The 12,259-nt window shown below is 38.9% G+C and overlaps 1 protein-coding gene across 5 annotated transcripts in view; it reads right to left on the bottom strand.

Moving 5' to 3' along the window:
• ARID4B (AT-rich interaction domain 4B) overlaps positions 1-12,259 on the bottom strand; it is a 137,655-nt gene that overhangs the window by 11,344 nt on the left and 114,052 nt on the right. For all 5 annotated transcript variants that reach the window (XM_040242709.1, XM_040242711.1, XM_040242713.1 and 2 more), the window contains 2 exons: positions 11,069-11,153; positions 8,514-8,712 (listed from right to left, as the gene is read on the bottom strand). In XM_040242709.1, the coding sequence (XP_040098643.1) occupies positions 8,514-8,712; positions 11,069-11,153 (284 nt within the window). The remainder of the gene's footprint in view (positions 1-8,513; positions 8,713-11,068; positions 11,154-12,259) is intronic.

The raw sequence follows: 12,259 nt of genomic DNA, 5'->3' as shown, positions 1-12,259 counted from the left end.
ATAGTTCCAGGATGTTCAAACTCCAAAGTGTATATTCTTATAAAAGAGTAGTCTTACTTTCAATGTAGCAATGACAACTCAAAAATTTTGTAAGCAATGTATTTCTACCATAGATGCTTTAAAGAACAACACAATTAACTTTATACAAACATCAGTTCAGTTCAGTCACTCAGTCGTGTCTGACTTTTTTGCAACCCCATGGACTGCAGCATGCCAAGGCCTCCCTGTCCATCACCAACTCCCAGAGTTAAAACTCATGTCCATTGTGTCAATGATGCCATTCAACCATCTCATCCCTTCTCCCACCTTCAATCTTTTCCAGCATCAGGGTCTTCTCAAGTAAGTCAGTTCTTCGCATCAGGTGGCCAAAATATTGGAATTTCAGCTTCAGCATCAGTCCTTCCAATGAATATTCAGGACTGATTTCCTTTAGGATGGAAAGGTTGGATCTCCTTGTACTTCAAGGGACTCTCAAGAGTCTTCCCCAATACCGCAGTTCAAAAGCATCAGTTCTCCGGCACTCAGCTTTCTTTATAGTCCAACTCTCACAACCATACATGACTACTGGAAAAATCACAGCTTTGACTATATGGACCTTGTCAGCAAAGAGATGTCTCTGTTTTTTAATATGCTGTCTAGGTTTGTCATAGCTTTTCTATCAAGTAGCAAGGATCTTTTAACTTCATGTCACTGTCTGCAGTGATTTTGGAGACCAAGAAAATAAAATCTATCGGTTTCCACTTTTTCCCCATCTATTCATCATGAAGTGATGGGATCAGATCCCATGATCTTCATTTTTTGAATGCTGAGTTTTAAGCCAGCTTTTTCACTCTCCTCTTTCATGCTCAACAAGAAGCCTTTTAATTTCTCTTCACTTTCTACCATTAAGAGTGGTATTATCTGTATATTTGAGGTTGTTGATATTTCTCCCAGCAATCTTGATTCCAGCTTGTGATTCACCCAGCTTAGCATTTCACATGATGTACTCTGTTTAAAGGGCTTCCCAGGCGGCACGAGTGGTAAGGAACCTGCCTGCCAACGCAGGAAATGAGAGAGACATGGGTTCGATCCCTGGGTTGGGAAGATCCCCTGGAGGAGGGCATGGCAACCCAAAACAGTATTCTTGCCTGGAGAATGCCATGGACAGAGGAGCCTGGCAGACTACAGTCCATAGGGTCTCACAGAGTTGGACACAATTGAAATGACTTAGCATACACACTGTACAGAAGTTAAATAAGCAGGGTGACAATCTGCAGCCTTGTCATACTTCTTTCCCAATTTTGAACCAGTCTGTTGTATCATGTCTAGTTCTAACTGTTGCTTCCTGACCTGCATACAGGTTTCTCAAGAAGCAGGTCAGGTGGTCTGGTATTCTCATCTAAGAATTTTGCACAGTTTGTTGTGATCCATACAGTCAAAGACTTTAGCATAGTCAAGGAAGCAGAAGTAGATGTTTTTTTTGGACTTCCCTTGCTTTCCTTATGAGCCAATAAATGTTGGTTATTTGATCTCTAGTTCCTCTGCCTTTTCTAAACCCAGCTTGTACATTTGGAAGTTCATGTACTATTAAAGCCTAGCTTGAAGGATTTTGAATATAATCTTTATTAGCATGTGAAACAAGTACAGTAGTTGGAACATTCCATGGCATTGCCCTTCTTTGAGACTGGGATAAATACTGACCTTTTCTAATCCTGTGGCCACTGGTGAGGTTTCCAAATTTGCTGACATATTGAATGTAGCACTTTAACAGCATCATCTTTTAGGATTTGATAGTTCAGCTGGAATTTCATCTCCTCCACTAGCTTTTTCCATAATAATGCTTCCTAAGGCCCACCTGACTTCACACTCCAGGATGTAGGGCTCTAGGTGAGTGATTATACCATCATGGCTAACAGGCCATTAAGACTTTTTTTTGGTACAGTTCTGGATATTGTTGCCACCTTTCTTAATCTCTTCTTCGTCTATTAGGTTCTTACCATTTCTCTCCTTTATCATGCCCATTCTTGCATGAAATGTTCCCTTGCTATTTCCAGTTTTCTTGAAGAGATCTCTAGTCATTCTCATTCAATTGTATTCCTCTATTTCTTTGCACTGATTACTGGGGAAGGCTTTCTTATCTCTCCTTGCTATTCTTTAAAACTCTGCATTCAGCTGAGTGTATCTTTCCTGTTCTCCCTTGTCTTTCACTTGTCTTCTTTTCTCAGCTATTTGTAAAGCCTCCTCAGACAACCACTTTGCTTCTTGTATTTCTTTTCTTGAGGATGGTTCTGGTCACTGCCTTCCGTACAATTGTTACAAATCTCTGTCCATAGTTCATCAGGCATTCTGTCTACAAGATCTAATCCCTTAAATCTATTCATCACCTCCACTGTATAATCACAAGGGATTTGATTTAGGGCATACCTGAAAGGCCTAGCAGTTTTCCCTACTTTCTTAAATTTAAGCCTCAATTTTGCAATAAGAAACTCATGACCAATTTAAGCTTCAATTCTGCAATAAGAAGCTCATGATCTGAGCCACAGTCAGCTCCGGGTGTCATTTTTGCTGACTGTATAGAGCTTCTCCATTTTTGGCTGCAAAGAATATAATCAATTTGATTTCGGTATTGACCATCTGGGGATGTCCATGTACAGAGTTGTCTCTTGTGTTGTTGGAAAAGGGTGTTTGCTATGACCAAAGTGTTTTCTTAACAAAACTCTGTTAGCCTTTGCCATGCGTCATTTTTTACTCCAAGACCAAACTTGTCTGTTATTCTGGGTATCTCTTGACTTCCTACTACTTTTGCATTCCAATCCCCTATGATGAAAGGGACATTTTTTGGCGGGGGGGTTGGGGGGGTGTTAGTTCTAGAAGGTCTTGTAGGTCTTCATAAATCAGTCAACTTCAGCCACTTCAGCATTCATGATTGGGGCATAGACTTGATTACTGTTATGTTGAATGGTTTGCCTTGGAAACAAATTGAGATCATTCTGTCATTTTTGAGACTCCAAGTACTGCATTTCAGACTCTACTGTTCAGTGTTAGGTCTACTCTATTTCTTCTAAGGGAATCTTGTCCACAGTAGTAGATATAATAGGTCATCTAAATTAAAATTGCCCATTTCTGTCCATTTTAGTTCACTGATTCCTAAGATGTCAATGTTCATTCTTGCCATCTCCTTCTTCACCACGTCCAATTGACCTTGATTCATGGACCTAACATTCTGGGTTCCTATTCCATACTGTTCTGCACAGCATTGGACTTTACTTTCACACTAGACACATCCACAACTGAGTGTCATTTCCACTTTGGCATAGCTTCTTCATTCTTTCCGGAGCTAATAATAATTGCTGTCTGCTCTTCCTTAGTAGCATATTGGACACTTTCTGATCTGGGTGGCTCATCTTCAGGTGTCATATCTTTTTGCCTTTTCATACTGTTCATGGGAAGAGTACTGGAGTGGTTTGCCATTCTCTCCTTCAGTGGACCACATTTTTTCAGAACTCTCCACTATGACCCGTCCATCTTGGATGGCCCTACACAGCATGGCTCATAGCTTCACTGAGTTACACAAGCCCCCTTACCACGGTAAGGCTGTGATCAATGAAGGAGCAAGAAATACATATAAACAGTGAAAACTAATTTACTCTCATAACAAAACACCAACAGCTCTTCTTTTCTTCCTTCCCCAGCTTCCAAAATCTTATAACTATTTCCATTCATAGTTACTATCATCATCTCTCAATAATATACTATTTGTTGACATATATAAGCAATGAGAATTCTCTTGTTGATACCTCCATCACCTTCTGCCACACTTTGTATACAAGGGGTGTTGGAAAAGCTGGACTGCTAAATGTAAATCAATGAAGTCAGAACACACCCGCACACCATACACAGAAGTACACTCAAAAGAGTTTAGAGTTAAGTTTAAGACATGACACCCTAAAACTCATAGAAGAGATCACAGACAAAACATTCTCTGACATAAACTGTACCAATGTTTTCTTAGGTTCATCTCCCAAAGCAGCAGAAATAAAAGCAAAAATAAACAAATGTGACCTAATCAAATTAGTTAAGATTTTGCTACAAAGGAAATCACAACCTATGGACTGAGAGAAAATATTTGCAAACGATGCAACCAACAAGGCTTAATTTCCAAAATATACAAATTGCTCATACAACTCAACAACAAAAAAAGAACAAACAACCCAACTAAAAAATGGGCAGAAGACGTAGACCTACCTATCTCTAAAGCAGACAGACAGATGGCCAACAGGCCCATGAAAAGATGCTCAACATCACTAAGTACCAGAGAAATGCGAATCAAAACTATAATGAGGCACCAGTCAGAATGGCCATCATTAAAAAGTGTACTAATAACAAATCCTGGAGAAGGTGTGGAGAAAAGGGAACCCTCGTACACTGCTGGTGGGAAAGTAAACGGGTGTAGCCACTATGAAAAAGAGTATGTAGGCACCTTAAAGAAGCTAAAAACAGAGTTTTTACTCTTTCCTGCTGTATGATCCAACAATCCCACTCCTGGGACATCTGGAGAAAACTATAATTTGAAAAGATACATGTATCCCAATGTGCACAGCAGCAGTATTTACAATAGCCAAGACATGGAAGCAACCCTAAATGGCCACTGACAGATAAATGGATAAATAAGATGTGGTACATATATACAGTGAGATACTACTCAGCCATACAAAAAAGAAGGAAACAATGCCATTTGAAGCAACATGGATGGATCTAGAGATTATCACACTAAATGAAGTTAAATCACAGAAAGACAAATAACATATACCATCACTTACATGTGGAACCTAAACTATGACACAAGTAAATTATTTTGAAAAAGAAATAGACTTGAAGACATAGAAAACAAACTTATGACTAACAAAGGGGAAAAGGAGTGGAGTGGGTGAGTTAGGGGTTTGGGATTAGCAGATACAAACTACTATATGTAAAATAAACAACGAGGTCCTGTATAGCACAGGCAATTATATTCAAAATCTTGTAATAAACCATAAAGGAAAAGAATATGAAAAAAAGACTACATATATAACTGAACCACTTTGCTATATACCAGAAACTAACACAACATTGTTAATCAACTCTACTACAATAAAAAAGAATGAAATCAGAAACAAGATATTGCACCCACTCATTTTATAACAGAATTATATGAAGCATGCAGAAAACAGAGTTCTTAAAAAGTAAAAACATTACAGCTGTCAATAAGCACTACAGTACTAAACAGTGAAAGGATTAAAAGATAAAATCAAGAAAATTTCTAGGAAACTAGAAGACGATGACAAAATCAATAATGTGTCTCTGAGAAAAGTTAACTATATTAGAATATACTGCAGAAGGCTCAATATTAATATAATGGCAGACTTCAAAAGAGAGAAAGGGAGGAGAGAAGGGTAGGGGAAAGAATATAGAAGTGTACAGGAGAAAAATCAACAAAATATTTCAAGAAAACTAGACTTTATTTTTGGGGGGCTCCAAAATCACTGCAGATGGTGATTGCAGCCATGAAATTAAAAGATGCTTCCTCCTTGGAAGAAAAGTTATGACCAACCTAGATAGCATATTCAAAAGCAGAGACATTACTTTGCTAACAAAGGTCCATCTAGTCAAGGCTATGGTTTTTCCAGTGGTCACGTATGGATGTGAGACTTGGACTGTGAAGAAGGCTGAGCGCCAAAGAATTGATGCTTTTGAACTGTGGTGTTGGAGAAGACTCTTGAGAGTCCCTTGGACTGCAAGGAGATCCAACCAGTCCATTCTAAAGGAGATCAGCCCTGGGTGTTCTTTGGAAGGAATGATGCTAAAGCTGAAACTCCAATACTTTGGCCACCTCATGTGGCGAGCTGACTCATTGGAAAAGACTCTGATGCTGGGAGGGATTGTGGGCAGGAGGAGGAGGGGACGACAGAGGATGAGACAGCTGGACAGCATCACCAACTTGATGGACATGCGTTTGGTGATGGACAGGGAGACCTGGCGTGCTGCGATTCATGGGGTTGCAAAGAGTCGGACATGACTGAGCGACTAAACTGAACTAAACTGATCCAGAACAGAAAGATACAAGTTTGTAGAATGAAGCAGCTTAGCAAGTACACATTACAATAGATGAAAATACATCCACAAAAGGGATAATCTGTGTGCAATTTGAACACATTCAAAACAAAGATTCCAGATTTCAGAGAAAGGGAAGGCAAAAAGCAAGCCATAAAACACGTCATCCACAAAGAATCAGGGACAAGAGCTCTGGATTTCACAGAAAACACTGAAGGAAAAATACAGCTGAACAATGCCAATAAAATAATTAAGGAAAAACTTCCAACCCTGCCAGACCATAAATAATGTTATCAAATATGGATAGTCTTATCTTCCCTCTTAGTCACTTGTTCTTAACATCTACTAGAGAATGGAGAATGTGTTCCATCACAGTGAGTATACCAAAGAAGATATTTTAAAAAATCAGATACCCAAAAGAAAAAAATTTTAGGGACTACTTTGAAGAGAGAGCTCTAAAAAGTTCCGAGGAAGAGAACTATGCACCAAACACAGAAGGAAACCAGTCCAGACCCGTGTGGTGCTATTTCCAAAGGAACTCACGTGACTTCCATCATCATCAGAATGCCTCTTGCTGTCAGTTAGATTCTCCCTATGTATATTAGCTTGTTTCAACCAGTTGGTGATAAGATTCCAGCTCTCTGCTCAGTCTCTTTTGTGCCATTACCTGGATCAGGCAATGACATCATCTTACCCAGCAGGAACATTTTGTTTTGACCTAACCTGAAAATTAGGAGTATATTTAGGCAGCCTAAAATCAGAACATACAGAGCACCTTATCAATAGCACTGAGCATAATTCTTTTGGTCATCCACTAAGATTATGTCAGATATTCCTGAGAGCCCTGATGTTTCCTCAGTTCAGTTCAGTCGCTCCATCGTGTCTGACTCTTTGCGACCCCATGAATCACAGCACACCAGGCCTCCCTGTCCATCACCAACTCCCGGAGTTCACTCAGATTCATGTCCATCGAGTCGGTGATACCATCCAGCCATCTCATCCTCCGTCGTCCCCTTCTCCTCCTGCCCCAATCCCTCCCAGCATCAGAGTCTTTTCCAATGAGTCAACTCTTCGCATGAGGTGGCCAAAGTACTGGAGTTTCAGCTTTAGCATCATTCCTTCCAAAGAAATCCCAGGGCTGATCTCCTTCAGAATGGACTGGTTGGATCTCCTTGCAGTCCAAGGGACTCTCAAGAGTCTTCTCCAACACCACAGTTCAAAAGCATCAATTCTTTGGCGCTCAGCCTTCTTCACAGTCCAACTCTCACATCCATACATGACCACTGGAAAAACCATAGCCTTGACGAGACGGACCTTAGTCGGCAAAGTAATATCTCTGCTTTTCAATAAGCTGTCTAGGTTGGTCATAACTTTTCTTCCAAGGAGTAAGCGTCTTTTAATTTCATGGCTGCAATCACCATCTGCAGTGATTTTGGAGCCCCAAAAAATAAAGTCTGACACTGTTTCCACTGCTTCCCCATCTATTTCCCATGAAGAGATGGGACCGGATGCCATGATCTTCGTTTTCTGAATGTTGAGCTTTAAGCCAACCTTTTCACTCTCCACTTTCACTTTCATCAAGAGGCTTTTTAGTTCCTCTTCACTTTCCGCCATAAGGGTGGTGTCATCTGCATATCTGAGGTGATTGATATTTCTCCCGGAATCTTGATTCCAGCTTGTGCTTCTTCCAGCCCAGCGTTTCTCATGATGTACTCTGCATAGAAGTTAAATAAGCAGGGTGACAATATACAGCCTTGATGTACTCCTTTTCCTATTTGGAACCAGTCTGTTGTTCCATGTCCAGTTGTAACTGCTGCTTCCTGACCTGCCTACAGATTTCTCAAGAGGCAGGTCAGGTGGTCTGGTATTCATTCCCATCTCTTGAAGAATTTTCCAGTTTATTGTGATTCACACAGTCAAAGGCTTTGGCATAGTCAATAAAGCAGAAATAGATGTTTTTCTGGAACTCTCTTGCTTTTTCGATGATCCAGCGGATGTTGGCAATTTGATCTCTGGTTCCTCGCCTTTTCTAAAACCAGCTTGTTTCCTAGAAGGCCCTAATAACATTGCCCCACTGAATTTCCTTACAGAGGTCTTTGTAGACTCACAAAGAACCTGAATATGACCTGGAAACTCTATTCAGATGAGCCTTCATTAAAGTGGAAATACTGTCTTTTTTTACATAGTTACATTTATGCTTGCCACAGTTTAAAAAAAAGTAAATAATATCCTCTTTAGGAGTATACACAGGTTTAATACAGTTGTAAAAAAAATAAAATCAATGGCTGATTTCAAGTAATAAGAGTCAACAAAGTTATGGTTCAATTAAAAAATAGAACTTGATAATGTCAATGAATTACCTTTATAGCATTTGATTTATAAAAATTAAAACAAAGACATTTAAAACAAATACTTGCATGCAACAGGATGCTCGTTATGTTTACCTTGAAGTCCATTAAGGATAGAAGTGATTTCTATGGATTTAATATGAGCTGTATCAGAGTTCTTGGCATCAGTAAGATCCAATTTGGATACCATTTCAGGAGATGGATTTGTCTGAAATGGCGGTTTTGACAAGCGCCGGAGTTTACAGTTTTTAGGAGAGTATTTTTCATCTTTGTCTTTTTCTTTGTCTAATTTATTCTAAGTTAAGGAAAAAAAGGTATCCTATGTTAGTCATAATTTATCATGAAGCATTCATTAGTAACAATGCTAAAACTCATTTTTAACTCAAAGCTATAGACTACATTACTAAAAAACATAAAAAGAATATAAAGTCCCACAAAACAGTCAGAGATGTTTTTTCAAACTTATCTAACAAATATTATAGGATGAGAAAAAAAGTTTCTAATATTTATATTTTAATAATGGAAATAAATTAGCAATCATATAGGCAATTAAGAAAAGCAAACCTCCATACTGCTAATAAGTGGTGTTACAAACTCTATAAAAATGAAATCACAATAGGCTTAAATATTCATTTTTTAAAAAAAAGACACAATTTTAATCTGGTAGTTTTAAAACCTGGAAAATTCTCAATATAAAATGAGGGTTGGGAATGATAAAATTTTAGTTATCTTCAGTTGACAACTGGAAAGAAACAAATGACTTGCTATAAAGTCAAGTCAGTGGGACATCCTTCCTGCATCGATAAATTAATGTTTCATGAAAAAATGAGAAAATTTCCCAAATTCTCTATTTATGAATAAATGGGCACGGGCTAATATATTTCCTGGAAACTTCTATAGATTGCTGAGTGACTATTTTCACAGTTCTCTCATAGATGGTACAGAGCTAGGATCATTCTAGAAACACAGAAGTTAATTCTGTTTAGGATAGTGGTTCTGTAAGTATGGACCGTGGGCCCAGAGACCTTAGCACCTCCTGGCAATTTAAGTGAAAACTCCTCGAACCAGACTCAAAGCCAGTGAATCAGAATCACTGGGGATGGGAGCCAGCAATCTGCGTGTCCCCATGTTCTCCAGGTGGCTGTGACGCACGCCTAGGTGTGAGATTCACTTCCTCAGCGCACCTGAGCTGAAGATTCTGGATGCACTGAGAAGGCTTATGTGTACCAAAGCTTAGCAATGATTAGTGCTGCTCTAATTTTCCTATTCTTGCCAGCCTTTTCATCACTTTATACCAGAGATCATAATATATCATGCAGTCTGAAGGCAGAAATAGTCTACGCCACGCAAAGTTCAAATATGGCTTTTAATGGCTGTCTTCTCAGAGTCAGATGAGATCAAGGGATGGGTATACTATTATTAAATAATTTCTAGGAAGCTTTTCCAAAATTCACATGCCTCTTCCCTTATGACCAACAATTTTAAATGCCTGGGAGGGACCTAGAACTAAACTGAGACATAAATAAGTATTTAGAAAAAATTCCCCAAGTAATATTCTAATATTGCTTCTCCTACCCCTACCCTATCCTCTACCTGAGAAATACAACTCCTAAAATTTGCTCCGTGCAAGGAAACAGGCTGTTTACTGCCACACACACAAAATTCTTCTAGTAGCTTAGGAGCAATAGCATGATTTCCACACTTTCCAATAAAGACCAAGAGTGTCCTGAGTTGTAGCTACTGAGTTGTCAAACCAAAACTTTAAAAATATGAACCCAGTTTCATCATGAGAAAAGAGTAATAATTTTAGGGGAAAAATTTTGTACGTAGGGCCACGAAGGTATCATTTAGCCAGAAAGTAAATAGCGCCTCACTTTTAAAATGAAAATTGAATTTCAGGAGGACTATTAAACACTTCAATTATATATACCATTCAAAGTTGTAAAAAGCCATTAAGAGATAAAAGGCATTCTAAAACCTAGTTAATGGTCTGCTTTCTAATAAAACATTAAAAAGATTTAATCTTAGAATGAACAAGACTAATCCCATCATATATAAAACTAACATTAATTTCCATACAAGTGCATTATTAACAGATTCCCCATGGTATCTATGCAGTGTGTGCCTCTTGGGGTCTTGTGAACACATTCTAAAGCACTATCTATAGTGACAGAAAGATGATGAAGAACAAAAGAGCTGCAGCTAGGCTCTCCTGTGCCTTCAGGCACCTTCTTTTCTTCCTCTGAATGGTTTACAGCTATTACAGTAACCCCAGAGTTCCCAGCTACACACTACTTCATGGCTCCTAGTTGGAGACCAGAGGTGCATGAAACAGTTGAAATGGGTAAGTGAAATCTTGGGTGAGTGGACTTATACAATGTTGGAACTAAAAAAGCCTCAAAGATCACTTAATACTGTTTTCAAAATGCCTTTCCATAAGCTGACAATATTAACTGTACCCAAATTTAGTATTTGATAAACTGGCTATTTCAAGAGAGTATTTCCAACTATACTAACACACACACACACAGAGTCACACACACAGAGACACACACATACACAGAGTCTCTCTCTCTCTCACCTCACTCCGGAGGAAAGGTTCCTTAATTAAGAGCTATAATATACAGCAAAATATATTTTGCTTTTATTACCTTTATTTTCTTGCGATGTTTTATCTTGGGCACATTTTTATCAGCAGGTCTTACTATTTTATCTGCTTTAATCCATTCATCATACCTAAAATCAAAGGAAATTAATGTTAATATACAAACACATACTACAGAAGGAACTATGCCATATTAAAGAGAACCTCATAAATAGAATCATAATATTGTAAAACCTTGGGGGCCACTAAGTTCAACTTTCTGGTTTAAGGAACAAAGCTACCGAGGCTCAGAGAGAGATGTAGTGGCCTGTCCCAGGACACACTTTCAGCTGCTGGCTGAGCCAAGGCTCAGCTAGGTCTCTGGATTCCTGGAACAGCACTACTTCCTCTGTTACACCAAAGAGAAACCAAAACTATACAATAACCATTAAGAGCACTTACAGTATTTCCTATACGTTTTTTGGTTTACTTTGTTCTTTTCTTAAGCAGCAAGTAGTTCATTTTTCCCTAAACATATCAGGAAGCTAAGGGGAAGCATGACTGCCAAGTTTTCAGGCTCTGGAGTTGCTTCCTACGTATACAGATGGCTGAGTCAACAGTTGTGATGGGTTCTCCACTCGGTGCTGCCTGTCTGAGGGAGTTCACAGGGCACAAGTTACTACTGACTGCAATAAATCTATTTGTTTAAGGGGGGGAAAAAGTTTAATTTTGTAACAAATGCAGCTAGAAAGAAGAAACATTAAAAATAAACCTCTTTTTATGTTTCAAAATCACATACATTTATTCTGGAAAATGGAAAACTGATTGATATTTTTAACTCGAGAACATGAAAAACTGAAAATGCACTTTTAAATTAAAATCTCCTCATTAATAGAGGCATTAAGTGAAGTAAGAAAGACCCTGAGTCAGGAAGTCAATGATTTAGGTCATTACCTTAGTAGTAAATTATATTCTTGCTCTAGAGTAGGCCTATACGCATACATGCTAAGTCCCTTCAATCGTGTCCAACTCTTTTTGACACAATGGACTGTAGCCCACCAGGCTCCAATGTCCATAGGATTCTCCAGGCAAGAACACTGGAGTGGGTTGCTTTGCCCTCCTCCAGGGGATCTTCCCGACCCAGGGATCAAACCCATGTCTATTGCATCTCCTGCACTGGCAGGCAGGTTCTTTACCACTAGCGCCACCTGGGAAGGCCCAGAATAGGTCTAGCAAGTCTCTATAAGGACTCCCAGGC

The sequence above is a fragment of the Oryx dammah genome, unplaced genomic scaffold (assembly GCF_014754425.2).
Source record: "Oryx dammah isolate SB20612 unplaced genomic scaffold, SCBI_Odam_1.1 HiC_scaffold_6, whole genome shotgun sequence".
Classification (NCBI taxonomy): domain Eukaryota; kingdom Metazoa; phylum Chordata; class Mammalia; order Artiodactyla; family Bovidae; genus Oryx; species Oryx dammah.
This window is presented reverse-complemented; position numbering and strand designations above follow the sequence as displayed.